The sequence below is a fragment of the Myotis lucifugus genome, unplaced genomic scaffold (assembly GCF_000147115.1).
Source record: "Myotis lucifugus unplaced genomic scaffold, Myoluc2.0 scaffold_255, whole genome shotgun sequence".
NCBI classification, from domain to species: domain Eukaryota; kingdom Metazoa; phylum Chordata; class Mammalia; order Chiroptera; family Vespertilionidae; genus Myotis; species Myotis lucifugus.
The window spans coordinates 701,389-727,930 of record NW_005871303.1 but is presented as its reverse complement, the minus strand read 5'-3'; the positions used below and the strand labels follow the sequence as shown (position 1 = coordinate 727,930).

General features: G+C 56.7%; 1 protein-coding gene across 1 annotated transcript in view; it reads left to right on the top strand.

The window, feature by feature from the left end:
* Positions 1-25,182, top strand: part of TCERG1L (transcription elongation regulator 1 like) — a 99,036-nt gene extending 73,854 nt beyond the window's left edge. Inside the window, exons 6-12 of the mRNA XM_023762660.1 lie at positions 3,246-3,262; positions 4,092-4,246; positions 10,877-10,946; positions 13,179-13,317; positions 21,449-21,538; positions 23,847-23,965; positions 25,026-25,182. Coding sequence (XP_023618428.1) covers positions 3,246-3,262; positions 4,092-4,246; positions 10,877-10,946; positions 13,179-13,317; positions 21,449-21,538; positions 23,847-23,965; positions 25,026-25,182 — 747 coding nt within the window. The remainder of the gene's footprint in view (positions 1-3,245; positions 3,263-4,091; positions 4,247-10,876; positions 10,947-13,178; positions 13,318-21,448; positions 21,539-23,846; positions 23,966-25,025) is intronic.
* Positions 25,183-26,542: the final 1,360 nt, after the last annotated feature.

The following is a 26,542-nucleotide window of genomic DNA, read 5'->3' as shown; positions in this document are numbered from 1 at the left end:
GCCAGGAAGAGTAGCGGGTGGCTGTTCATAACGACACCAGTGAAAGTAAAATTGCTAAACACACAAAAACGGTGAGGACTCCTCCAAGGAGTCACTGCAAATACCTTTGGGAGCGAGCAGCATTGGTTCTTAAATGCCCTGTCAGCATGGAGTGATTTGGAGGCAGAACGAAAAGGTTATTCCAGGAAAAAACAGTTTTAGAACCGGAGTTTAGAGAGCAGGATGCGGTTGTGGGGGCTGTGTGTGGGGGGGGGGGGCGGCGCATTGAGAGGGTGACATCACAGCCACGGCGGGTGCTAGGTGCCAGGTGCCGTCTGCCGTCAGCCGGCGCGTCCCGGGGAACCCTGTGGGCTGTGTCCTTCCAGTCCTGCTCTCGGCTTATTCTTGTTAGTCTCCAGGCAGCCTCACTTGAACCCGGAGACAGCCATGGGCCGCACCTGTGTGGGCAGGTGGGCGGGGGAGCCTGCAGTGGGGATCCCCCCGAGATTGGCCGCCCCTGGGGTGCGATGAGCTGGGGCTCTGATGGATGCCACGGTGAAGGAGGTGCACTTTGAATCTCTCTGAGGGCGGACTCTTCTGGAAGCCCTCGCCACCGTCAGATGGAGCCCCCGGAAAGCTGTGCTGTGGGGACAGGCTGGGTCCCGGGCGTCGTTCTGGTGTTGAGCCCACGCCGCCTGAGGGTTTCGCGTCTCCTCTCCACAGAGCGGAGCCGCCAGCAGCTGCGGGCCCTGCCTGGCGTTTTCCTGCTGCTCGTTATTTAAATACGGGACATATGTTTCTGTGCAGCAACAGAGATGGGTAGATACAGTCTTGCAAGAGGCAGCGGAGTTGAAGTGATGGTGGTCAGGCGCACAGACAGGTGGCCCAGGTCTGGTTGAGTCTCTGTGCCATCAGCTGCGCTGCCTGCGGGCGGGGACGTGAGGACTGTCTGGGCGGCATCGGGTCAGGCTGCCACCCGTGTCTCCATCTGCCCCTCAGCGTGGCACACTTCCCGTAGAAGGAGGGGCTGGAGGAGGTCCCCCGTGGGAAAACAGCAAGTTGAAAGGTGCCAGGCATTGCTCTCAGCTGTCCTGGATGCTCACGTGGCACCAGCCTGGCCAGCCTTTGGGAGAGATGCGAGCCGCCCGCCCTGGAGCTGAGCGGTGAGCACACGGAGGCTGCGCTTCCCGGCTCAGAGCCGCCTGGCACCCCGCACTGTGCCCGCCTCGCCCTGCTCCCGAGTGGCCAGCAGGACCTCTGGGCCTCGGCTGTGCTCCACTAAGGAAACGCTGTCGGCGGGCGGGCGCTGGAGCTGGGGATGGTGGGGTTGGAGGACGGGCTGGGGAGGGGAGAAAGACACCCATGCGTGTCTCCTCTGCGCTCGAGACTCCCCTGCAACACGTCACTCCCGACACGGGATGAACGGGTTTACACGCAGAGCGGTTCTTCCACGCCGGCTGGGTGGCCACGGTTTAACCCGGTTGGACACTGTCTCCCTGGAGACAAGTCCAGGTTGTCACCTGGGCTTCTGACCCATCTGTGGTGGATCCAACAGCCCCCTCCTTGGGTTTGATTAATTTGCTGGAATTTGTTCGTTATTTAGATATGAACATATGGGGACATATGTTTCACGAACTCAGAGACAGTTTACTCATAGTTCATTATGAAAGGATGTAACGCAGGACCAGCGGATGGAGAGAGGTGCAGGGCGAGGTCTGGGAAGGGGCACAGAGCTCCCGGGCTCCCCGAGAGCGCCACTCCCCCAAACCCGTATGCTGCTCTCTGAACCCTGTCCTTAGTGCTTCTATGGCAGGTTCATTACACGGGTGTGATGGATGACATCATCGACCAGGGGTGATGGGACCCGATCTCCATCCTCTCCCCTGCCCAGAGGTCTGTGGTTCCAACCCTCTCATCACAGGGTGGTTCCCTGGCCGCCACCCAGCCCATCCTCAGGCACCATCCCACTCCGCCTGTGGTGAGAATAACCACACACCATTTCACCTTCGCCACGCCTGCTCTCTTCCCGAGGAAATCCCGAGGGTCTGAGGAGCTCTGTGCCAGAAACAGGGCAAAGATCAAGTACATCCATCCTATAATATAATAAAAGCCTAATATGCAAATTGTCCCCTCGACCGGGAGTTCAACCGGGGGTTAGACCAGGAGTTTGACCAGGGGGCGGCAGCGGTGGCAGGCAGCTGGGGGAAGGGAGCCCTACCCCCACCCCCGGCCGGCAGCTGGCAGCTGCTAGGGACCCTATCTGTGCATGAATTTCGTGCACTGGGCCTCTAGTTTCATTATAAACCAGGACATCACAGGAAGGAAGGTGGGATGGAGGTTCTACTCTCCCCTCCCCTGAATCTTTGTGTCTGCAGATCCCATGGCCCCTCACCCACCCACCCTGGAGACCAGCCAGGGCTGCTCAGCCATGCTGCCAGGTCAGCCCCTCCCCCAGACAAAGGGGTAGGGGGTAGAATGAGGAGAAGAGAAAAGACAGCAAAGGGCATACGGACACTGCCTCTCAATTCCAAGACTCAGCCCTGGGATGTGACCCCGTGAACACCAGGCTCTGGCCTGGGAAGGACACTTCTCCTGGGACGGGACGCACAGGGCGAAACACGGAGGGTGAAAGGGACCCAGCGCGTCTTCGTGTGGGTGGGCAGGCACCAGGCATGTCGCCCCTCCCTCCGGGGCTGAGGTCGGAGCTGGGAGAGAAGCTGACATGTCCCCCCCCAACCCCCCGCGGAGCCTGCGCACGCTGGGCTTTGCTACCTGAAGGTGACTGTGCGAATCCTGCTCCCCACGAAGCAGCAGCTCTGTGTTCGATGGTGACATCCGGATTTTACGTGTTAGGGCTGCTACCTGTGGGTGCTCCGGACCGGACTTAAACTTGGTGCAGGGCCCAGAGCCTCTGGGGGTGGGAACAGAGAAGAGGGAGTCTGGCCGCCATCCAGGAATTACGCTGTGATTAAGGGAGGGGAACATGCACGTATTACTTAAAACGATACATAAAATTAACTTCCCGTGGTACAGCGGGCTCGGTCTAGTGGGAACCAGCTGTGACGAGTCGATGGCCTGTGTCTTCAAGGGAAGCTGCTGCTGTCATTGCCCGCCACCAGCAATCTGGCTCAGTCGCACCGCGTCCCACTGGCCCGGAGCCAGGCTCTCTGTGCCCGGATAGGAATGTACCGAGTTAACTGTCACTCCGCTCCCCGGGGAACAATCCCCTATTAAGCCCCTAATTCACTGCGTGTTCCCTTGCTTAGAAGCTCGGTGGTGGAAGGTAGGGAATCCCCCCACTTTGGAATCCCCCCAGCCAGGGTGTCCAGGGAGCGTCTCTGGACCCAGCGTCTCTGAGCTCAGAGGTGGTGCATCCCCAATGCAGCAAACGTACAAGAGACAGTCTGGGATCGGGAGAGGATGGGGCCAGATAAATCCCCAACTGTAAAGCTGCTTCCTTTTTAAAAAACTTTTTATTATCTTTTTATTAATCCTCATCAAAGAACATTTTTTCCCCCACTGCTTTTCAGAGAGAGTGGAGGGAGGGAGAAAGGGGGAGAGAAACATCCATGTGAGAGACGCATTGGCTTGTTGCCTCCCATATGCACCCTGACTAGGGGGCAGGGAGCACACCCACAACCCAGGTTCGTGTTCTTGACCGGAAAGTGAACCTGAGATCCCTTGGTGCTCGGGCCGATGCTCTGGCCACTGAACACGCGAGCCAGGGCCCGAGCCCCTTTCTTAGTGAAATGGACTTTTCCTAAGTTGACTGGAAAATCCCCCAGGAGCTCAGTGGGAAAATGCGTGTGTCCACCTGGTAAGGAATGCCGGGGCCTCACGTTTGGGGGGTCGGCTTTCTGGAAGCCATGCTTCCTGGTGTCTTAGCACCTCTAGTTCTTCAGGGGGAGGGCAGGCGGCAGGGAGGACCCTGGAGATCGGGCTGGTGGCCTCAGCGGAGGCCCGTGGGACAGCCAGGCTCCCTGGACGTGCTCTGGCCGGAGGTGAGGTGGTCCCTTTTCTTTGGAAACCAGACCCCTGGGAGGACGTGGGCACCGACCCACCGTGTCCTCCGTGAATGTCTGTAACTCAGGTGGGTTTTTCCATCGGAACAGGTGCGTGGTCTGGACGGGCGATGACCGGGTTTTCTTCTTCAACCCCACGATGCAGCTGTCCGTGTGGGAGAAGCCCGTGGACCTGGAGCACCGCGGGGACCTCAACAGGATCCTCGAGGACCCGCCGCACAAGCGCAAGCTGGAGGCCTCGGCCGGTGAGCGCGGGACCCATGCGGTCCCCCGTGCGTGTCCAGGCTGGGCATTCCCAGGGAGCGGGTGGGAGGTGTGCTGTCCCTGGTTGTGGGGGACAGTGACTTTTAAGGCAGCTTCAGAATTTAGTAATTACATTCTTATGGCGCTTTCTGCCGAAACATCGATCCTCCGGAGGGTCGGCTCTGGCTTTCTTTCCGTGTCAGTCTTTAACTCAGAGAAGGAAGGCCTTTCATCCCTCGGCCGCTCCACGTGTCCCTCCCGCCTCGTCGTTAGCCAGCGTGTAATTTTCTCAATGGCTTGTGGACCCCACTGGAGAGACCAGGTGTACACAGATAACACGTTTCCTCCCCTGGGGGTGCGAAACCACCTATTGTTTCTTTGGAGGCTCCTGGAACCCGTGGAGCCATGTGCTTGGCGAGGGGACCGTGCCGGGCAGCGGGCCAGCTGTCCCAGAGCCAGAGGAGAACATGGCGCGTCTTCAGTCTGGGTCTTTCCGATTAGACCGCCCACATTTTTCATTAGCTCCGTGTTGGGCGAGCCCCTCCCTCAGTTCATGGGCCACACTGTGGGGGCACTTGAGGTCAGCTCTGGGCTGACCTGACACATAGGCGCTTGACCCCTTGAAAGAGGGGTTTGGTTTTATTTTGTGGGTGTTTGTTGGGTTTGCAATGACATTTTTGTCTCTACTGATCTAGGGCTAAAATGACAGCAGCCCCCTCTTTTAGTCAAACTCAGAGGCATCTGCCTGGACTTCAGAAGAGGGGGTTCTATAAGCTTTCTTGACATTTTCACAGCTCTGAGTAGAAGCCACTGCTCCTGGGAAGCCAGTGTTTGTCTCTCAGGATGGAGAGATGACAAGTTTAATATGTTTGTTTCTGTTAATATAATAAGGACATTCTCCAGAGAGCTGGAGCCCGCGGATGCTGGAAAAAGAGGCGTGTTCTGGGCGCCTCTTGAACCGAATCTGTAAAGTCTTAGCCGTGTGGGGAAGGAGACAATAATTTTCCTCCCACCTTTCTAAGCTCTGGCTGGGCTAACAATCAAATTAGCATGAGACGGATGAACAGGCGAGAATGTCCCAAATTTCTTGCGGTTGTACGTATGGGGTCCCGTAAGAATGTGGGGCCAAGGACAAGTCAGGCCGAGGAGGTTTATACGCCATTCGTAGCTGGAGAGGAAGGGGGAAGGTTGTGGTTTGAGACTTCAAAGGGCAGGACGGCCACTCACCTGGGCCTGGGAAAGCCGGTGTTTGGTAACTGAGTGTTTGCTGGGCCCTCAGCAACCACAGGGCCTCGCCGGGTTCCTCTGTCTATGACCCTTAGTTCTTAGTAACTGTGGTTACTGTGATGTAGCTGCCTCCCTGGACAGGGCCTCAGTGTAAATATTAGGGGGAAGGTCAGGAGTTCTCTCTGCATCTTCTGTTCCTTAAAAATAACCAGGTTAAAATATTCCATGTCCTAAAGAGGCACATGTTGGGGTGACGAACTCTGCTCCCCCTCAGCTGATGGCAGGCACAATAGAAATTGGGTCTGGGATGGTTTTCTCCTTTGATAAGCAGGCATCCATTTTAAAAATGTACATTTTTATTGATTTCAGAAAGAAAGGGAGAGGGATAGAAAGATCAATGATGAGAGAGAATCATTGATTGGCTGCCTCCTGCATGCTCCTTCCTAGGGATTGAGCCCCAAATCAGGGCATGTGCCCTGACTGGGAATTGAACCGTGATCTCCTGGTTCATAGGTTGATGCTCAACTACTGAGCCACACCATCTGGGCTGACATCCATATTTTAAAAAAAAATATATATATATTTTTATTGATTTCAGAGAGGAAGGGAGAGGGAGAGAGAGAGAAACAACAATGATGAGAAAAAATCATTGATTGGCTGCCTCCTGCACGCCCCCCACTGGGGATTGAGCCTGCAACCGGGGCATGTGCCCTGACCAGGAATCAAACCCAGGACCCTTCAATCGCAGGCTGACGCTCTATCCACCGAGCCAAACCAGCCAGGCATGGCATGCGTTTTTAAGAGGGATATTTAACATGCTGAACGAGGGCTGGAGCCAGAGACCCTGAGAGAAAGCCACCTCTTGAGGTCCATCCCCTGAGGTCGAGAACTCCGCATGCTGGGGAATGTCAGGAGGCCACGCAGCCCATGAGAAACCGTAGGTGCGTCGTGGCGATGGTTCTATTTGCTTGGTGGAAGGTGGATCACGCAGGCAGGCTCCTGGCTCCTGGCTTAGCCTGCATTCTTGTAGATAATTGGGTGCTGTTTTTACTTATTTACTTATTTTCCCCAGCCTTGGTCGCCATGAGAAGGCAGCTAGCTCATTAGCAGTCCACGCATAGGTGCTCTCCCGTTTCCCTCATTTGGAACAAACCAGGCCAGGGCCAACTGAAACTGAACCACGTCCACAGACTCCCCACTGAGGCACCTGCCAGTTCCAACGCTCAGGACTGCAGGAGGGGGAGGGACAGTGGTAAGAAATAAACTGAGGCACGTTACACATTTCCACAGTTTATTTGAGCAAAAAAGATTCTAATGGGGGAGCACCGAACCAGAAGTGGTTAGGAGCGCCCCACCCACGGGGAAGGACTCATGTGGTCCAGGGGCAGACGCGAAGAAGGGAAGTTATTGGCTGGCTGTGGTTTAGAGCCCAGCTGGCTCCTTGGTAATGGTTGTTCTTCGTGTTTTGATTGATTTCTGTTTCTTTGTGGGGGTGTCCTCACATTGAGCCTCCTTGTTTAACGAGCTTCATGACAGGGACCTGAATTACGGGGTCATAGGTCAGTGCTCCATTTCACTCTAGACCACGCGTCTCATTGTATACTGAAAAAGGGGGAGAATGGAGCCTCAGATCCCACAAACACAACCAGGAGCAACCAGTGAATTTAGCTGCAATATATTCAGGTGTTTTTGTCTTCCATCCACTTATTCCGGTGGCCCTAACTCCTCTACCTAGATAGATGTGTGATGATACAGTTACATGTCGTGACGGAAGTTTTAACCTTGCTTTCTCTTCTAAGAGCGATGTTCTTAAACCAGTAATTTTTAAAACCCGAATCTTAAAGCTATGCCGGTGACCTCAATTCTCAACTTCCTGTTGTCGGGTAGAACTGACATTTGAATGCACAGCTTCTAATTTCCGGAGACCCACCCACATGGTGTTGCCTGGAGCAGGTTTCGGACAGGAGGTGCTCTGGAGGATAAGGAGGGATTTCCCCGCAGAGCTGTGACCTTCAGCCATCAGCCGTGGCATTTTTCCCTGGCTGGTCATCCACTAGGACTCATTAAACCATTTGACCCTAATGAGGATAAGAACAGGCTCCAGGAGCCATAGTGATTGGTGGAGACTTTGTTAACTATTATGGATTTGAATGTAGTAATGCCTGTTACTAGTCTGAGATGGAACAATCAAGCATTCCAGTTGATAGCCACTATTTTTCAAAAGGAAGCAAAATAAATGAATTCTATAAAACAACGGCCACATTTAGCTGCTATTAGGTTTAGAGGTCTGTGTGCACGCACATGTATCCACGCGTGTGTGCATATGCACACATGTGCATGTGTGTGGGTGCACATACATGTATGTGTGCGTGCACACACCTTGGTCTTTCCTGGGAACGGCAGGCACTGAAGTGGGAGCTGAGAGTGTGGCAGCTCGGGGGGCAGCAGACAGAGCTGCCCGCAGTACTGAGCCGCCCATCACTCAGCAGGTCAGGAAAGGGCCCCTTTTTCTCTGTGCTGGCAGGGCTGAGAGATTAAGGCGAAGGCCTGAATTATTTTCTAATTATCTTGCAGAGCATCCAGATTTTTTATGGTCTTAGCAGCCGTGCTGTTAGCTGAGAATAAATGCTTGGGAACGAAAGTGAATGGAAAGTGCCAGCCCTCGCACGCATCCCCGACACATTGCGGGGCACTCCGGCTATTACGAGCTCTTCAGCGTAGAGGGGGCAGATGCTCCTCGGCCTATGATGGGGTTCCGTCCCCATAACCCACCCTAAGTCCAAACGATCATAAACCACAGATGCATCTAATGCCTTGAACCTGCCTAAGGCCCTAGCTCAGCCTCGCCCACCTTAACGGTGCTCAGAGCATCCCGCTAGCCCACAGGTGGGCGATTCTCTTGCGTTCCATCTTGAGCCATTGCCTCCTCTTTTTTGCCCCAGAAGCAGGGGACACGGGTGGGTGTTTTGTAGACATGGCGGGATGTGGTAACTCAAAACACAACACCGAGAACACACTGGCCACGCTGAGCATCAGAGGGTCACCCTCGTCACCCCGCCACTCGGCATCACGACAGAGTATCCCGCCCCACGGCATATCACTAGCCCAGGAGAGATCAAAATTCAGAATGTGAAGTGTGGTTTCCGCTGAATGCGTGTCACTTTCGCTCACCGTAAAGTCGACAAATCCTAAGCGGAACCACCGTCAGTTGGGGACCGGTGCACTCACTTTTGTTTTCCCAGGGTCAGCTTTCCTCCAACCTGTGGAGAAGCTGCCCTGTGCTTACCTGCAGCCACGGTCACCTGCTCCAGGTGATGGCAGAACCCTCCTGCAGCCCGGCACCCACACCCCTGCCTCGTGGCCTCGGCCGCTTTGCCTGCCCCGTGCAAATGGGAAATCCAGGCCCTCCCTCCGGGAGGGGTTGGTGCAGCCTGGGGGACGGACTGGGGACAGTGACGGGGGGGGGGGGGGCTCATCCTCGGAGTGGACAGGAGGAGGGGAGGGTGAGACGGGCGATGAGCACTGCAGCTCCTGCTTTTCTGTCCCTGCTAGTGCCTCCCAGTGGCTGAGGAGGACAGGAGACCCCGGTGAGGCCTGCCGAGGTGGAGGGAATGCGGGAGGGACAGCGGGGTACACGGATGGCTCCACGCAGCTCCTCGCGGTGGGTGCCTCTGTGTGAGCCTCTGTGGCTGCTGGAATACGTCATCCCAAACCGAGCAGCTTAAAACAACGCAGATGTGTTATCTTACAGCCCTGGAGGTCGGAGCCCAGCAGAAGCCTCCGTGGCCGGGGCGGAGCTGTGGTCTTCCTGGCGGCTCCCAGAGGAACGCGCTCCCGCCTCTCCCAGGTCCCGTGGCTGCAGGGCGGCACCTTCGCAGCGCTCTGGCCCACTCCTCGCGATGCCCGGGGCCTGCCTGGAGGATCCAGGGTTGCCTCCCATCTCAAGGGCTGCTGTTTGGCAACCTTCTCCCTCGGCCTCATAACTAATCCATCCCCAGGCTCCGAGGGTTAGGGCGTGCACGTCTTTGGGGCCTTATTCTGCAACCCACCGTCGTGATCCCTGCTTTACAGGAGAGGGAATGAGAGAGAGGAGGGTAATCACTTGACCAAGGTTAATCTGCTGTGAAGCGGGGGCTGGGACCTGCACCCTGCAGGTCTGACTCCACAACAACATGGTGCTCTGAGGCTGTGATTAACACGAGCTCTGGGAGCCTGGGCCCCGTGCCTGCGGCAGGGGCAGCCGGGGACAGCAGCCGCGGGCTTCCACACTGATGGGTCCCAGCCGCCACCGCCTGCACTCGCTCTGTAAACGTTTTAGTCTTTTACATTCAAGACAAACGTACATACACTGTCCCCATGGGCACACGCAGCTGTGACACTAAAGGGTGCTTTCCCGAGCTGCGTGTGCCCAGGGACAGTGTACACGGTCTCTAGCCACAGGGCGCCAGGGGCCACGCTCAGCACGATCCGAGACCAGGGCCCATGGGAATGTGGACCCCACCCCCACCCAGAACTCCCCCACCCCGCTCTCTGGGAGGAACCCTGACCTTCCCATGGACCCTGTCCCACCTCCGACCCCACCGGTGGCCTGGCCTACGCCTCCTCTTTGCACAATGAGAGAATCAGACCACTTGTTCCCATAGTTCCGTGTCAGCGCCCACCCTGGCCAGGCTCTGTAAGGCGACCCCTGCACCCGTGCGCACGCGGGGACACGGCGGTGAGAGGTGGCTTCCTGGGGAAACTCACGTAGAGAATGAGGAGCAGGGCGCCAGGCCGTGGCGATGCCGGGGAGCGTTGGCAAACCGCTCTGCCGGCCAGGACGGGAATCATAATGTTCATTTTTCCTCTCTTCCTCCTGGAGACAAATATGAAACACCCAGGCACCGTTTCACTTTTTCATTCCCAAAGCTCATCAAACATTGACAGAGCCGACCTTCTCAGGATGGGAGGAGGTGAACTGTCTTCAAAATCAGTTTGGCTTTTTGAAGTAGCCGCGGAGCCAGCACTGACGGGCAGGCGGCCTGCGGGAGAAATCTGATCATCCATCGCGGGAGACGAGAGGAGGGGCCCGCTTTGGGGGTTCACGCACAGGGACGCCAGGCAGACGTGGAATGGAAGGGCAGGGGCGAGGGGTGGACACCCACCTCCGTCTCCCGTCCTCTGGCCCCTCGGAGGGCCTGGATGCCCAGTGGCGGGGCGGGGACACTTGTCCGCACTAAGGGAGTGAGGTTTCTCTTTGGTGGCCATGAAAGGACGCGCTCCCAGAGAACGCTGGTGACAGGGTTGGAGGTCCATCATGAAGGGACATCTATTTGCCCAGTTTCCCGATGAGTCTGCAGGGAAGCCGCCTGGTGGTTTGCCAAGCAGAGTGCTGACGCCTCCGTCCTAATCCCACTGTCTTCCAGCCGAGCACAGCGACGGGTCGGGCTCCGAAGACGGCCTGGAAGACCCGAACGTGAAAACCAAGAGGAACCGGTAGGTGTCCTGTCTTTCCTCTGGCTCTTCCCTCGGCAGAGGATTAGGTGGCGGAGAAAGAAAAGGACTGTTGGACTCTGTTGACCGAGCAAAGCAGGGATTCAGCGCTGAACAGAGGCGGGAGGTCTGAGGTTCATCTCAGCGACGACACGTGGTGGGAAGGCGTCTCGGTGGCTCTGGCCCCTGGAGCCCGTAGGAGTGGACAGGGGTGACCAGGGGCTGGGTGGTGCCCTGCGCTGGGTGAGGGGTGGGTTTGGGGTCTGACAGCTCCGGGTGGGCATTCAAGCTCTGTCCCACTGGCTTTGGGATTTGAGGCAAAGCAATTCCACCTCCATCTCGGGGTTTTCATTTGTCAAAGGCGACGGCAGACGCTTGAGGTGGCGCCTGCGTGAGCTGACCCCATGTGGCTGCCTGTCGCCCTCGGGGAAGGGTGGCTCAGTGAAACCCTTTCCCCAGGAGAGACCTTTCCCACCCCACTCGGCCAGGATGGAGCGGGTACCCAGGCAGTGTGGCCTTGGGGCCGCCGCCCTCTCCCTCGGGACAATGATGGCTGCAGCGAGCTTTATGAAAGTATCCGAATTTACTTTTAGTTGACGGCACCAAAGTCATTCAGCCATGAGAATATTAAAAATCTATTTAGCAAGTTTGCATTTGCCTTTGGCCAGTTCTGATTGAACCGAGAGCTCGGGCTGCAAGACGCCCTGAGCTCCTGAACCACATATTTTGTTGAATGAGCTTGAGCGTGAGATCGGCGCCGAGCTCCCGGCACTCTTATTCATCTTATTTCAAGTTACAACAATACGAGTCTTGTTTCCACGCTTCTATTTTTAACCAATGGAAATCTATTACGAAGAAATCCTAATTATACTCTTCGGATTATACAATTGCAAATCCACTGATAATTTTCTTTTTTCAAAATTCCACACCATCACCTATGAAGCAAAGCTTGTACGTTCTCCCGAAATAGTGGGTGTATAAATAAGATTTCCTAATGGGCTGAGCAATCATTTCTTTTCTTTGCACATTTTGCATTAGTAGGATTCTTCCCTATTGCAGCCCTCGTGGGTGAAAACCCTTGTGAGACACAGAACATGCTTAGCAGGCCCCCTTCCCCCGCTTGGTCCGATGGATGCTCACAATACCCTGGACAGACATGGGCAGGAAGGCCACGTACTTGGAGGGTGTCGGGAGGTGGGGACTTGCCTGGTCCTGGCCACTAGGTGACCATATGACCTTGAACGGTCCCATCGCCTCCTCCCCAAATGCAGTCGTGCAGACTGCCCGGCGTCCTGAGAGTCCCCAGGTAGGCGCACTGTCCCCGGGGAGGGCTGTCCTGAGCATCGCAGGGCTAGCAGCACCCCTGACCTCCACTCCTGGGAGCTGGGAGCGCCTCCCCAGTGTGACCACCACAGATGTCCCCGGACACTGTCTAGTGTCCCGGAAGCAAGTCACCCTGACGAGCACTGGGCTAGACGCACATCAGAAAGTCTGGACGTGCCCTAGTCGGTTTGGCTCAGTGCATAGAGCGTCGGCCCACGGACTGAAGGGTCCCAGGGTCGATCCCAGTCAAGAGCACGTACCTCGGTTGCAGGCTCGATCCCTGGCCCTGGTAGGGCAAATGTGGGAGGCAACCAATGGATGTGTCTCTCTCTGCCTTTCCCCCTCCATTCTACTCTCTCTCTAAAAAAAAGAAAAGAAAAAGAAAAAGAAAGCCCAGATGTGACTGTGTGAGGGACTTTACCCACTGAACCCCCTGAACCCCTGGGTCCCGGTCTCCCTGTTGTCACTGAGTCTCGTTTTGGGTTGGAACTCAGGACAACACCTGCCATACCCTGAGGGGTGACAGAGCAGTTTCCCCATCACCGTCCTCCAGGCGTTTGTGCAGAACCAAGGCCTCTCCCGGAAAAAACAGAGCCAGGTGTGAACTCCGATGATTTGTGAGACTCGGCCTCCTTCCCCGTGGGCCCGTGGCTGCTCGGCCCCCCGGTGCCCCCTCCACCAGCTCCTCGCCGGCTGCCCATCAGTTAGGGTTTCGGTCGCAGCTTTCCACCCGAAATGCACCAAAGCAGTTTGCACGGCGAGAGCCGATGCCTCCACCTCCGCTGGGGTGACTGCACCAGGATTCAAAATGAGTTTCCCGAGAATAAGAGTCTTTGTTGATAAAGAGCTCCTCCGAGGGCTTTGGAGGCCGCGATGGGGTGCGTTTAACTCTCTGTGTCTTGTGCCCTAAAGGACCGAAGGCCAGGTGAGCCCTGGCCCAGAGGAGGCGGAGAGAGAGGACAAGGGCACCAGGACGCCACCGCCGCCCCAGATCCTCCTGCCGCTGGAGGAGCGGGTGACCCACTTCCGAGACATGCTCCTGGAGAGAGGGGTAAGCACCCGGACCCAGGGCCAGCTCTCGGAGCGAGGAACCGTGCCGCTGTCCCCAGCCACGGAGGTCACTTCCAGGAAGCTCCTGTCTGTGTTAAGAGTCCTGCTGGCGCCCGGCCAGCTTTCAGGGTCCACCCCTCCCAGAGGGACCCCCTGGGCTTCCTGACTCAGGCAGGGTCTTCACGGCTATGGGTTCGTCTGACTGTTTTTCGTTTCCAAGCTTTCTCCATTGCAGGTGGCTACGCATCCCATGTTGAACTTAATGGGGGGAAACACGTTATAATCGAATCTCCTCCCGGTGCCTTTTATGTCCTGCTCTGGCCTTTGGGTAGGAAACGCGCTGGAACACGCGCTGAGCCCAGTCGGACTTCTTCAGAAATGAGACTGAGCGCAGAGGCAGCCACGGGGCCTGTGTGCGAGGGTAATCGCAGTGAGCGCTGTCGGTGACCTTGGGGATTCCAAAGCAAGTTCCGCACAGCACCCGGGGCAGGTGCCGTGGAACTGGGGTGCGGGGCCGTGGGGAAGAGAGCTCCCCCAGAACAGCGGTCTGAGCAGGGCCCCGCAGAGCCGGGCTGGAGTGCGGGCACCAGGAACAGACGATCCCTGCTCTCAAGAATCAGAAGGGGGTTCTTGCAGCCACTCTCCCCAGAGACGCCCCCCTCCTTTGCACCAGGACTTTTAATGCCCCCCTTGCTTCCTCTACTGACCGTTCACCCCCAAATAAAACGCAGCCCGGGACACAGGGGACTGGAAAGGAAATCGGACGTGGGAACTGGAAACCACAGTGCAAGGGCTTTCCCTGAAATAGCACGTCACCGAGGAACACAAAGGCGCAAGGCAGGGAATGCCAGGGACACGCGGGAGGAGGTCCTGGTGGGAGGAGGTCGCTCTTTGTTTTTTAAGGACGTGATTTTAAAACTGGATGTATCTATAAGCTGCAAATTCATTTCAGAAAGGGTCGTAGTCCCTCGGACCAGGATGAAAAGAACCGGGGCCAGGGCGGGGCTCAGGGTGCACCTGGCGTCCTGCCCCTTCCTGCTCAGCCATCTGCCCGCCCTTTCTCTGGGCGTCCCGGGGGATGTCAGCCGTGCGAGGCCCATGGAGACGGAGACGCCCTCCCTGCCACCCAGTGGAATTGCTCGTTCTGGGGCCATCGGACTGGCCTCGTGGTCCTGGAGGCTAGTACCCAGTGTCACCGCGGGTCACTAGCTGTGGTGGCCGCCCTGCCCGCCCCTCCTTCCACTCTTGGCACGGGGTCCCCTTCCTGGCCCTGCCTGCTGCCCCTGCCCCGGCTGCCGTATGATGCTCTGCCTCCCTCCATGTTGCCCGGCTACTGAGCGAGCCGCAGCTCCTGGAGCGTTGGGGCCTCCCGACATTTCTTGAGGCTTCATCTTATTCAGATCTACATTTTCATCTCTTTGCTTTGGAAACCCACCAGCCCCAATTCACCGTCACCGCATCACACTGACCTGCGTGAGCTCAGGGCTGCCCGAGGGACCCCCCTTCCCTTCCCGGGGACGCCGGCCGGCTGCGTTTATATGGGCTCATGAATTGATCCCAGTGGCCTTGGTTGAGCGGTTTTCCTAATGAGATTTCCAGAGCATCCCTGCCTCACGGAGGTGGGAGGCTCCGTTCGGCCTTAGATCCTCCCCCCTGAGCATTGGCCACGGGGAAGGAGAGCCCCAGCCGGGTGTTGGTTCCCGGGGAGAGAGGCTGCGGTGGAGCCCGAGCCCAGACCTCAGGCCTCCTGAGCAGTTCCGAGGAAGCCCACACGCAGCCCCCGGGTAGCAAAGACCGACTGAATGACTGCTGATGGCAGAGAGCAAGGCCGCTGTTTATGGCTTTGACTTTATAAAACATGCAGGCAGACTTCATAAGTTACTGGTGCCCATGAGGATGCTATAGCTGAGCCCATCAGATTTCTAGTTGCTTAACAATGAAGCAGAGAAAGGTCACTTTTTCATGAGCTGCGTGATTAATACGATGTTTCATTGCCTTTGTCCAGAAATGCATGTGCTTATGGAGTGATGAGGCGCGGTCCTGTGGGTTTCTAGTTTACAAGGGGCACGTTTGAGGTATTCCTGGGCTTGGGGTGGGTGCAGGGCCTTCTGCTTTGTGGTTTGGTAGCAGGTAATTGATGGCTCCGTGGAAGCTTTTGTTTTTATTTTGTTTCCCTGCACAAACCACAGTGCAGCCTCCTGGTAAACTTCAGCGTCTAAAGGGGCCAGTGTAATTGAACCTCAGGTTATTCATCTAATCCCGCCTATGTAGGTAAATGAGTTCAGAATGATTTACCGGGACCTTCTTCCTTCTGCAAGGCCTCCCTCGGAAGTGAGCATGGCTTTCCCAGGAGCCGGGAACGGGAAGGACTCTCGGGAGCCCTCGCTCTTCATTCGGGGACTCGGGGCTGCAGGTGCGTGGGGTCCTCGCAGGGCCCCTCTGTGGGTGACCCAGAGGCCACTAACACAGGCCAGCTCCTGGGGTTTGGCTCCGAGTGTTAGATTGAGGACATTGCAGATGGCACACTCACCCCAGCCCGGTCACCCGGTCTCCACCCGCACTAAGACAGCCACCGACCTGAGGTTGTTGGGGTGAAGTTGGTACAAATGAAGCAGAGGCTCGTTATAGGGGGCCTGGGGCTGACGGGGCAGCTGGCGCCTTCTCCCAGGCAGCAGGAGGGCCCTGCCTGTGAGTGATGGGTAAACGGCGTCACTCTCCGGGACTGTCATGCACACGCTCGTCCTCATGTGCAGGTCACGGGTGGCGGGGAGGTGGCCCTGGACGCGAGGGAGAGGAGCGACGTGTGACTTGAGTCCTGGGCGCCGTGACGTCTGCTCCACAGGGTGCCTCTTTGCTCTTTGGGAAGCTTATCTGCCTCGGGTTCCTATGGCAACGCTTCAAAATCTCACAAGACACATAATAATACCGCTAATAAAGTTATGCTATAAAAGAATGCATGCTTATTATAGAAAATGTGCACAATATTAAGAGTATAAATAAGAAAAATCCCCTGAAATGCCACTCTAAGAGACAGTCAGTACATTCATTGGGTACATTTTCTCCCAGTCTTTTTTTTAAAAGTATCAAGAATGAGCATTTAATCTTACAGCATAAGGAATATTGAACTGTGCTATAGTTAAATGTGGCTGAACATTAATTTTTTAAATATATATTAAACATTAATATTTTACCTATTTTATACACTTGTATACTATTTCCTCCTTTTAATAATTTAAAAAAATATTAATATACATTTTTGGAAAACGTTTCTTGATGAGGCATAAATTGTTGGTTCAAAAATCCTGCATTTCCTTTATTTAGTGCATCTTGCATTTGGCTGTTTTGAATGATGCTCTGATGGTGCACCCCCCCGGCTCCCCCCCTCCCCCAGGCAGATCTTGGTCATTGTGAGGGTGTGTTCCCTGCACCCTGTGAGCACGTGCCCAGCATCCCCGCTCATTGTGAAGCAGGCTCCTCACCCCAGGCCCTCCCGGCAGCGATGCTCGAGGTCCTGAGACCGTGCGGCCAGCTCGCTCCGCCAGCGCCGGGCAGCGAGAAGCTTGGCGTTTACTGTTGATCGTTTGGGAATCTCCTTGTTCTTTTCCTCGGGTTGAGGCTTCCTCCCGGCTTCTCTGCTGTGGTTCCTCTTTCCCGGATGGGCCGCCAGGGCCTTGGGGACACAGCTCTTCAGACAGTCACATCTCCGTCAGCATTAGACAGGCTCTGCCCGCGAAGACGGCCCCGGTTCCTAGGATGGGTTACAACGACCCCGAGTGGGAGGATAGCCCTGAAAGTCAGTTAAGTCAGCCAAGCATATGGTGGAATAAGAGTGTACAATTGTATTTATCCGTCAAAATGGAAACAACAACAACCCTGAATTAGTAAAATACTATGAGCACTGGGAGGTGAGGGGTGGGAGTCGGGGTGTCCAGGCCCCTTGCCTCCCTCTGCTTCCCCTGCAGGAACCTGGCTCACCTGACTCACCTGGGCTCATGGAACTTTCCACGGGCCGACCACTCCCACCTCTAAATTCAGGATTAAACATCTGCTCAGCCCAGCAGGCGGGCCGACCACTCCCACCTCTAAATTCAGGATTAAACATCTGCTCATCTCAGGCCGGTTCCGGCATGTTCTCCAGGACCCTGCCAGGCCTCCTGTACCGTCCGTGGCTTCTCCTTCCCCGTGACAGTCTCCGTGAGCCCGGAATCACCTCCCAGGTGCACTGGCTGCACCCCAGCCCCTATCATCTGTGAGCCCGGAATCACCTCCCAGGTGCACTGGCTGCACCCCAGCCCCTATCTCGGGGCTGCTTCCCAGAAATTCAAAGGATGACACTGTCTCACTGTCAAGGACACGCCAAGGGCACAGCCTCCCCCTCCAGCCTGTCCACTTCCTCTGGGTGGTGTCCATCTCCCGCTGCCTGTAACGGTCAGGAGCTCCCGCGCCAGAGACAGAAGACGCGGGCGAGCGTTGCAGGAAATTGGCTAAAGAGGGTAATGGTGTGAGTGCTAATTGCAAAGAACAGTGTTTGTTGTCAGCCTGAGCAGCAGACGGGAGGGAGGGCTGGAAGGGAGGGCAGAGGGTGGCCAGGCGGCTCCTCAAGAACGGAATTGGCAGCATTGGGGCTCATGGGGGGCGGCCGTGGGGTGCTCAGGCCAAAGGGACGTTTATGCACCTTCTTCAGGGGCCTCTGGGTCTCCTGTGTGGTTAAGCGACTGTCACGTCCACCTGCCCCCAGTGGCCTTGGTGCCCCTCAGGACCTGGCACCTGCTTCCCCACTTCCCTCCACCAGGTGAGAAAGGCCCTGTCCCTCCTCCCTGAGGCCTGTGGTCCATCCCCCGAGACCAGGGGAGACGGGAGTTGGCAGGAGGGAGAGAGCCCGTGGTCCGTGGATCACCCACCAACACAGCGTGTTTGATCGTAAAATTTGCTAAAAAACATTAACTTCCGAAGTAACTGGATTTTTGTTTGAGATGGAGATTGGCCCCTTACGGAGCCCTGGGCACCCCAGTGCCGTGGTCCAGAGCTGAGGCAGCAGCAGCTCCTCTGGGCCCCAATACAGTCAGGCAGGAGGCGACGAGGATGAGGAGGGCGGTGCGGACAGACAGTCACCCGGATGCACAGGGAGCCAGGACGGGGTTCCCAGCTGCTCAGAGGGGAGCCCCTGCCTCAGCTGTAACTGAGTGAGCCAGACGGCGCTGACACCCCCCCTACCCCCCCTCCGAGGCAGACAATTGATCCTGCGATTCAGAACTTGGCAGAGCCGTCCTTGGCCATCTTCCTGCCCGTCCTCCGGCCTTTAAGTCCCGGCCTCTTCTGGGATCCAGGGATTGACAGAGACTCAAAATAGCCTTTGGCTTTGAAGATCAAAGCAGCGTCTGCTGCCCGCAGGCGCCCCTGCCTGCCGAGGTCTGGTCTAGAGACGGAGGGACTGTCGCCGGCATCGGGCGCTAAGGGACTTACGTGATCTCACCTTTTAGCCCGAGCTGAACTCTCAGACACTTTACTTAAACGGGATCCATTTTCCTCCAAAACGCAATCTCCCCAGCGGCCACGGCGGCCCTTTGCTCGGTGCTCGGATGGGCTCTGGTGATGCTGGGACTGAGGCGGACCCGTCTCATCCGTGACTTTCCTCCTTTTGTGCTCAAGACTGTGCACCCCCGCCCTGCCCCCCTCCCTGGCCTGCTGACCCCCGGGGGGCTTTGGTGAGGGCCACCCTTGAACTCTGTCCTCTGGGTGGGACAGCTCAGTGCTCAGCTGGTCAAGAGGCAGACAATGGAGCTGTTTGTTCTGACAAAACACGTTGTTGGGGTTTCCAAACGAGACATTTTCACAAAGAGGCGTTAAAACAGCTGTAGAAGGAAGGGCCGGTCCCAGGGGCTGCAGACAGGGCACCAGCTTCGACCTTGAGCTGCAGCCTCCCTCCGCCTGCCCTCCCTCCAGCCGTGGCATCTGCAGGTGCAGATGGTGCCGCACAGGGATGCCGTGCCAGCCAGCCACCACAGTGACCTCTGACCCTGCCCGATGTGGCCACTTTCTGGCAGTGGCATCTGTCGGGTGGAGGTGGGCCCTGCCGCTCCTCCTGTGCTGTAGACGCCAGCTCTGGTGTCTCCGCTGGAGAAACGGCAGGGGACAGCCAGCCACTCGACACAGTGACATCAGAGGACCTTCGCTGAGAGGCTGGCGGCTGCAGGGGCGAGGACACGCCGGCCAGCACAGCCCACAGTGGGGGAGGCCACATCCCACGACTGCCAGGGCAGAGGACGACTCCAATCCCGGGTGAAATGAAGACCGTGTGTAAATGCGAGAGGCCAGCGGCTCTGCCCACCACGGTGACAACAGATGCGCTCCCGCCAAGACAGACGGCTTCCCCTTCACGGACAGCGCCGGCCACCGGTGGGCGCACGCTGGATGCCCAGACGTTTCTGGAAGGACAGCTGCTGGTTGTCCAGAGCTGACACGACGAGTGGGGAACATGGTTCCGGAAGGACATGGAGTCAGCCTCATAGTCAGGCTGCCGTAGGAGGCTGGACGTCACAGGGGAGGGTGTGAACTGCCTGAAGGGTCCCATTCAAGGACCAAATGCCACAGAATCCAGGGAGCGCGAGGTGCGATGGGTAGAGATCGGTGTTGGAGATGAAGGGAAGTTCGGGAGAGAACGGCACTGGTCTGGGGGTCCTGTGCGTGGGCAGAGTTCTAGAGGCCCCAAGACCGCACCCCTGGGTGCATGATCCAGAACAGTGTGGGCGGGGCCTGTGGACAGGGTGGGGGTCACCAGGACAACGTCACACTGTGAAGGGTGCTGTGGAGAAGAGGGTGCCTTACTGTGGAGGGGAACCCCGGGGCTCCTCGGGGCTGAGAACGGGCCCAGGGGGCGCTCAACCTGCCCCATAGGAGAGTCCCTGTTGCGGGCAGCGAGGGCCCTGTGTCATGCTCATGCTGTCTGGCTCCCGCCTCCGTCCTGGGCCCACGCCCCGGCCACCCTCTCTCTCGACTACTCAGCCCTGCAGGAGGTTAGCGTGGCTGCCCGGGGATACGACGATGCCTGTTTTAGCGCCATAAATTATAGTCGCTGTCGACGTGGCTCATCTCAAGTATTCACAGATTGTAGATTCGGTCAAAGGCAAGGATGATATACTGTTAATTTTTAAAAAATGTATTTCATTATGCATCTACACCTCTGAAGAGTGTCAGCAAACGGGTGGAGTGAGTTATGTGACACGAGTCCCTGGCAGGGCCCACAGGAGACATGAGACTAAGTGTCACGTGGTTCGTAGGTAGGAGCCTGGGCAGGAAGGGAGAACTAGGTGGACACTGAAGACCTCTGAGAGCAGTGTGGGCTTTTGTGAGCGTCGTGTGGAAGAATCGAGAGAATGTGGAGATGTTGACAATATGGACATCTAGGTGTGGGGTACATGCCAACTTCGCAATATGCTTGTGACTTCTCCGTAAACCTTAAACTATTGCCAAAAAAAATAGTTTTAAAAAATAAATCCCACCTCAAAAAGGGTTAAGTGTGGATTCAAAATCAACTAAGCCCAGCTGGTATGGCTCAGCAGTTGAGCATCAACCCAGGAACCAAGAGGTCACTGGTTCGGTTCCCAGTCAAGGCACATGCCCAGGTTGCAGGCTGGATCTCCAGTAGGGGGCTTGCAGGAGGCAGCCGATCGATGATGTTTCTCTCTCATCGATGTTTCTATCTCTCTATCCCTCTGCCTTCCTCTCTCTCTAAAAATCAATAAAGGAAAAAAAATTAAAAATCAACTAAAATGATGCTCCACTCAGACTATTTGCAGGGCGTGGCCTCTCCCTGGGCTGAAGTTTTACGGTTCCCTTTCTTCCTTCAAGCTGTGACAACCCAGCGTGTCACAGCTCCAAGGATGTACGGGGCTTCGGGTCAGAGACGTGTGGCCCTGAAAGACGTCCCAGGAAGAAATAGGGTCACAAGAGTAGACGTGAAACTTCCTAGTGCTCTCAGCATGGACGTCTTAGAAGTTTGACGCGTCGAACACTTTTCGGCAGCACTGCATCCCCGCCCCGGTGGCCTGAAGGCTGTCCTCGGCCCGTGACCTTGTCTGCAGATGCAGGCTCAGCACAGGTGCTAAAAACAACTCTGTTCCTCCCCCCTGCAGGTGTCAGCGTTTTCTACGTGGGAGAAAGAATTGCATAAGGTCGTGTTTGATCCCCGCTACCTCCTGCTGAACTCCGAGGAACGGAAACAGGTACCAGGTGGCAAGGCCTGGGGACAGCCTGGGGACGCGGCATCGGGATGACCCGCCTGGGAGCACGGCTGGCGGACAGATGCCGCCGTCCGGGGGAGGTGTGGACGGGTGCTCCAGCCGGGGAGATGGTGGCCGGTGTGTGGCGGGTCTGGAGGAAGGGTATTCTGTCACCTGCTTGATGAGCTCGCCCTGGATGATCGTGTTAGGGAGATGAAGGTCTGTTGTATGAACGGGGAGACGGGAGAGGCCCAGGGAACCGTGTCCCTAAGTAAAGGGTGGACGTCCCCACAAAGGACAGGGCCGGATCGCGGGTAGCCTGCCTGGAGCATGTTTCAAAGGGAGGCCTGGCCGACGGGCGCTTGGTCCCGAGGCCAAGGAGGAAGGGAAGGAGCTGGTGGCTGGTGCACTGGGCACGAGCGTCCGCAGAGGGTAGATGCCAGCGTTCAGGAGAATCCGGCCACCCCGGGGAGAAGCGGTAGTCTAGGAGGCGTGGAACCGAGGCTGACCTGATCGGGGGACGACAGCTGGGCCACATTCAAAATATACAGCCCTGTTTACGCATGGAAGCATCCCACTCGGAGCCTGTGAGGGCCTCCCGTCAGCAGCGTGGTCATGGTGAACCCTGAGGGTCCTGGGGCGGCGGAGGGGAAGCGGGTGAGCCTAGACAGGGAGCAGGGTCCAGGGTGCAATCAGACCCGTTTCTATGGTAACGCGTGGTGTTTCATCTTGTTACACTAGCACATGCCATCCTGGGACGAGAGCCAGCAGGGTCTCTGTGGGAAAGCCAGATCCCACTCTGAATAAAACGGGTCCAGTTTGCTAAAGAGGGACAAGCCCTGCGGCATGAAGTGATGCTGCGTAAATAACGCGGCAGAGGGAGCAAAGGGAGAGGAAAGAGGGGCATCTGATCAGGCGGATAAACGGCTCTGGGCAGAGAGAGGGCCGGGCTCTCTCTCCAGATTTAAAATGAATAGAGCAGGACTCCCACCAACAGCAGAGCCGCACGCTCCTGTTTGGGTAATAACCCCGCGTTCACCTTCCCGATGAGTTAAAATACCAGGCAACCGGGGAGATTACATCACCGCCTGCCATGAAGGGGGAATCAGCCGGTCACATCCCGACTTCGTACATGTGCGCGCGTTGTCCCTTTAAGTGCCCTGCGTGGATGTCTCTGCTGCTGCGTCTTCAGGGGGCGCCCAGCGTCCCGTGTGTCTCATCCCAGAGGCTTGTGACGGATGGAATCCAGAGCCAGAGACAAGCCGCAGCGTCCGTCAGCCCATCCTGTCCCCTCCGCCCTGTCCTGTCCCGGTCCCCTCGGCAGGAAGGCGAGGCTTCCGGGCACCCACGTCGAAGCCCGCCCTCCGCCAGGGCCACTGGTCGGAATGGCACAGAATTGCTCGTTATTGGCCTGATAGGATCCCGTGTGGGATTTTCATTCATCTTTTCATTTGTGTTCACACACACCTTCAGGTGATGTTCTCCTTCATGTTCCTGAGGCTCGGAGGGCACCGGCAACCAGCAGCCCTGCTCTGCCCACCGTGGCTTTAGCATCTGGAACGACCCTTTTCCTGACGTTAGAACAATGAGCCACCTTAACCTACCAGAGGAGGGCCACCCCAGTGCCCCAGAGAAACCGCCCCGTCCTGAGGGATTTGCCTTCCGGGCGTCCACGCCCTTCCCAGTGCGGGCCAGGGGTCCCTGCAGACACACGGCTTGTCAACCTCGGGCGGCCAGTGTCCAGGCCGGGTCTCCTCTTGGTCCTTTCTGCTTTGATGACCTACCCGGTGACCTGGAGGCTCTGTGACACCCCTGGGAGAGGGTGACCCTGAGCCCACACTCACAGGTGGGTCTTTCTGGAGGCCAGAGTGTGCGGAATCAGGTGCCGCACTGACTCACAGACAATGACGTTGCCATAAGAATCGACGAGAACAGAGTACGTCCTCTGCGTGTTGCTGGCTGTGATGTGAGAGTTGGCGGGACGGGACTGCAGGCTGCTCTCCGAGACCCAGGAGGAGACTCACGGGGGCCTCAGGGCTGGGCGTCCGCACTGCCAGCTCTGCACAGCCAGCCACTCCCCGGCGATTTGGTGTCAGAGGGATGGTGCCTGCAGGGGCCGCATGCTGGCCTCCCGGGGGGGACCCAGGCGGAGTCCTGGGCAGTGACCCCTCCAAGGTTCGTGGCTTGTAGCTGCAGCCCCTGTGAGGAGAAAGGCTCGCCTCCGGTCTGCTGTCCCCTGTAGTGTCTGAAACACAAACTTGCATGTCTGATACGCAGCCCCCTAATACTTTTCTCTTGTGTGTGTTTTCAGATATTTGAACAGTTTGTCAAGACGAGGATAAAAGAGGAATACAAGGAAAAGAAAAGCAAATTGCTGCTAGCCAAAGAAGAATTCAGGAAACTTCTGGAGGAGTCGAAGGTGTCGCCCAGGTATGGAGAGATATACACCAGGAATAGGGGTGGGGTGGGTAGAGGTGCCCCCTGGACCAAGGCTGAGCTTTCCCCTGCACCCCAGGTGCCCTAGCCGCTCAGGCCCAGCCCCCCGCCAGGCTCCGAGGGAGGCAGGTCTGAACACCTGCACGCGGCCCCTGGGCCTCGGCCGCTCTGTAGCTGTCTCAGCTCCTGAGCTTCAGGTCCAGACCTGGAAGGAGCGAAAGCCCTGAGGACCCCGCGCTGGCGAAGGTTCCATGACCCCTCTCCAGTGACCTCACAGGGTCTCCCTGGCCTGGCAGTTACGGATTCAGTCCACCAATATCTGGGTGCTCACTACACCCGGCCACAGGGCCAGACCTTCAGGATGTCCAATGGGAACAAAGCCGATACTGGCGTTCCCACACCCGTGAGGAAGGATCCAGTAAACTGCACTATGGAGGCTTATGGAGGTATAACCTTGACGAAGGTCATGCCCGAGCCATGCACAGGTCTCTGGCCCTCTAGATAGGGAGCATGTTCTCGAGGAAAATATGGTCGGCCTGACGCTTAATAATGAGTGGGCTTTAAATGATGAGTGAAGAAATAAGGGAAGGGTGTGCCAGGCAAGGGAACAGCATATGCCAAGACCCGTGGCAGGTTGGTGATTGGTAAGAGCAAGAGACGGAAGAAGACCTGTGTGGCCAAAACAACGATGGGGGGCAGGTGGGCAGCAGCGGGCTCAGAGCGAAGAGGCCGGAGAGGCAGGGAGGCCAGCCTCATTTCTAGAGGCTCTTGGATGTGCCGATGGGGGGTCTGCAAGTGAAAGTATGCACACACCTTCGATGGGTCTGTAGCCCCAGTAGGAGTAGCCCAGTGTGGGGAGCAGGTGGGTCAGCTGTTGGAGGCCCAGAGCTACTCCCTCTAGCCCGTTGATCCCCCCAAACTCCCTGCTCCCCTGGCCCTGCAGCTGGACGTGGGGAAGGGGTGCCCTCCCTCTCCGGCACGGCTGGCGGGCACGGTTCCGGAACACCAGGACTCGGCTCAGGGAAGGGCTTAGCAGGACCTTCTTGCTTTTCAGGACCACATTCAAGGAGTTTGCTGAGAAGTATGGCCGGGACCAGAGATTTCGACTTGTTCAAAAAAGGAAGGACCAAGAGCACTTTTTCAACCAATTCATCCTTTCGCTTAAGAAACGGGACAAGGAAAACAGACTCAGGCTGCGGAAAATGAGATGAGTGTGTGGAAAATGCAATAAGACTGAGCGTCGCGGGAAAGGGGTGGGCGGTGGGGGAGGCCCCGGCTGCGCAGCGGGGGTGCCTCCCGGGCCGGCTCAGTTCTCAGAGGATTACTGTTTCATATTGAAGCTTTTTGTACCACGTGCAGAGTTTGATGCATTTCTAATTGCCATGCCATGTGGATCCCTTGGTTGTTTTAATTCTGCAAATGACTTGTAATATATACAGATGCTAAACCCACTGCAGGTTGGTAACTCGGCAGAAGCGGGCACCATCTGAAACCGTCTCAAGGCGTTTTCCCGAGCTGAGCCGACTCCCTGCAGCCTCCCTGCCAACCTCTGTGAGTCCCTGCGGGCCCCCAGGAGTTCCCGGAGCCGGGGCGCTCCTCACTCAAGTGTCCTCACGTCTCCGTCTAGTTTTCTGCGTAGTAGCAATAGGGTACTTTATCATTCCTCATAGTGACATCTGTGAACACCAGGGCACAGGGACGGGGGGGGGGCACCCCCAGGTGTCGTAAGGTAATCACCTCATACCCCCGGGACACCCGGCCCAGAGAGGGGGCTGCACTGCCTGCGGAGGTCCCACCGAAAAAGAATTATTTTGTACAAAACCATCCAATGACATTTGAGTTATTTTTATTGTATGCCCAGAGTGTGCATGGGACTTTTCTCATCATCTTTGTATAGAAAAGAATTTAAAATTTTTAAATTAATAAATATTTTAAACCAATGTGTTTTTGTGGCGAAGTCTTCCGACACAACCTTAAGCAGCAAAACTGAGTGATAACTGAAGATACTCTATTTTGAAACATTCACAAAAACATTGAGGATGGCCCAGATGGGCTCTCTATATCCTACTCAAACAAAACTCCTCCTTTTCAACGTACAATGACGTGGGATAAAACCCCGGATAATGAATCGTGTTCTTTAAGTGATGGAGCACCCACCTACTCACTCCCAGGTGCAGGGAGTGTCTATTCAGAGACGTTGCCCCTGTCCCTGGTCCACAGTGGCACCACCTCCCCGCCTGCCTCTCAGTCCCACGCATATTAGGACACACCTGGGCATGTGGTTTCTCTCTCTTAGGCTGTGCCCTGGTCTTCATGCCGGTGCTGTTCACAGGTCTCTCTCTGTGTGGTGCTGGGCCATGGCTTGGGGGAAGGCCATGGCCCAGTGGGGTGTCTTCTAGGGCATCACTGGGAATCGAACCTTGACCTCCTGGTTTATAGGAGGCTGCTCCTGGGGAAACCAATCCCACTCCCATCAGCCAGGGTCTCATCGGGAACCAGAAACCACCTTGTGATCTGAGCAGGGCCGTTTCATGGGAAGAAGTCTAACTCTGACGGATTCGTGTTAAGGCC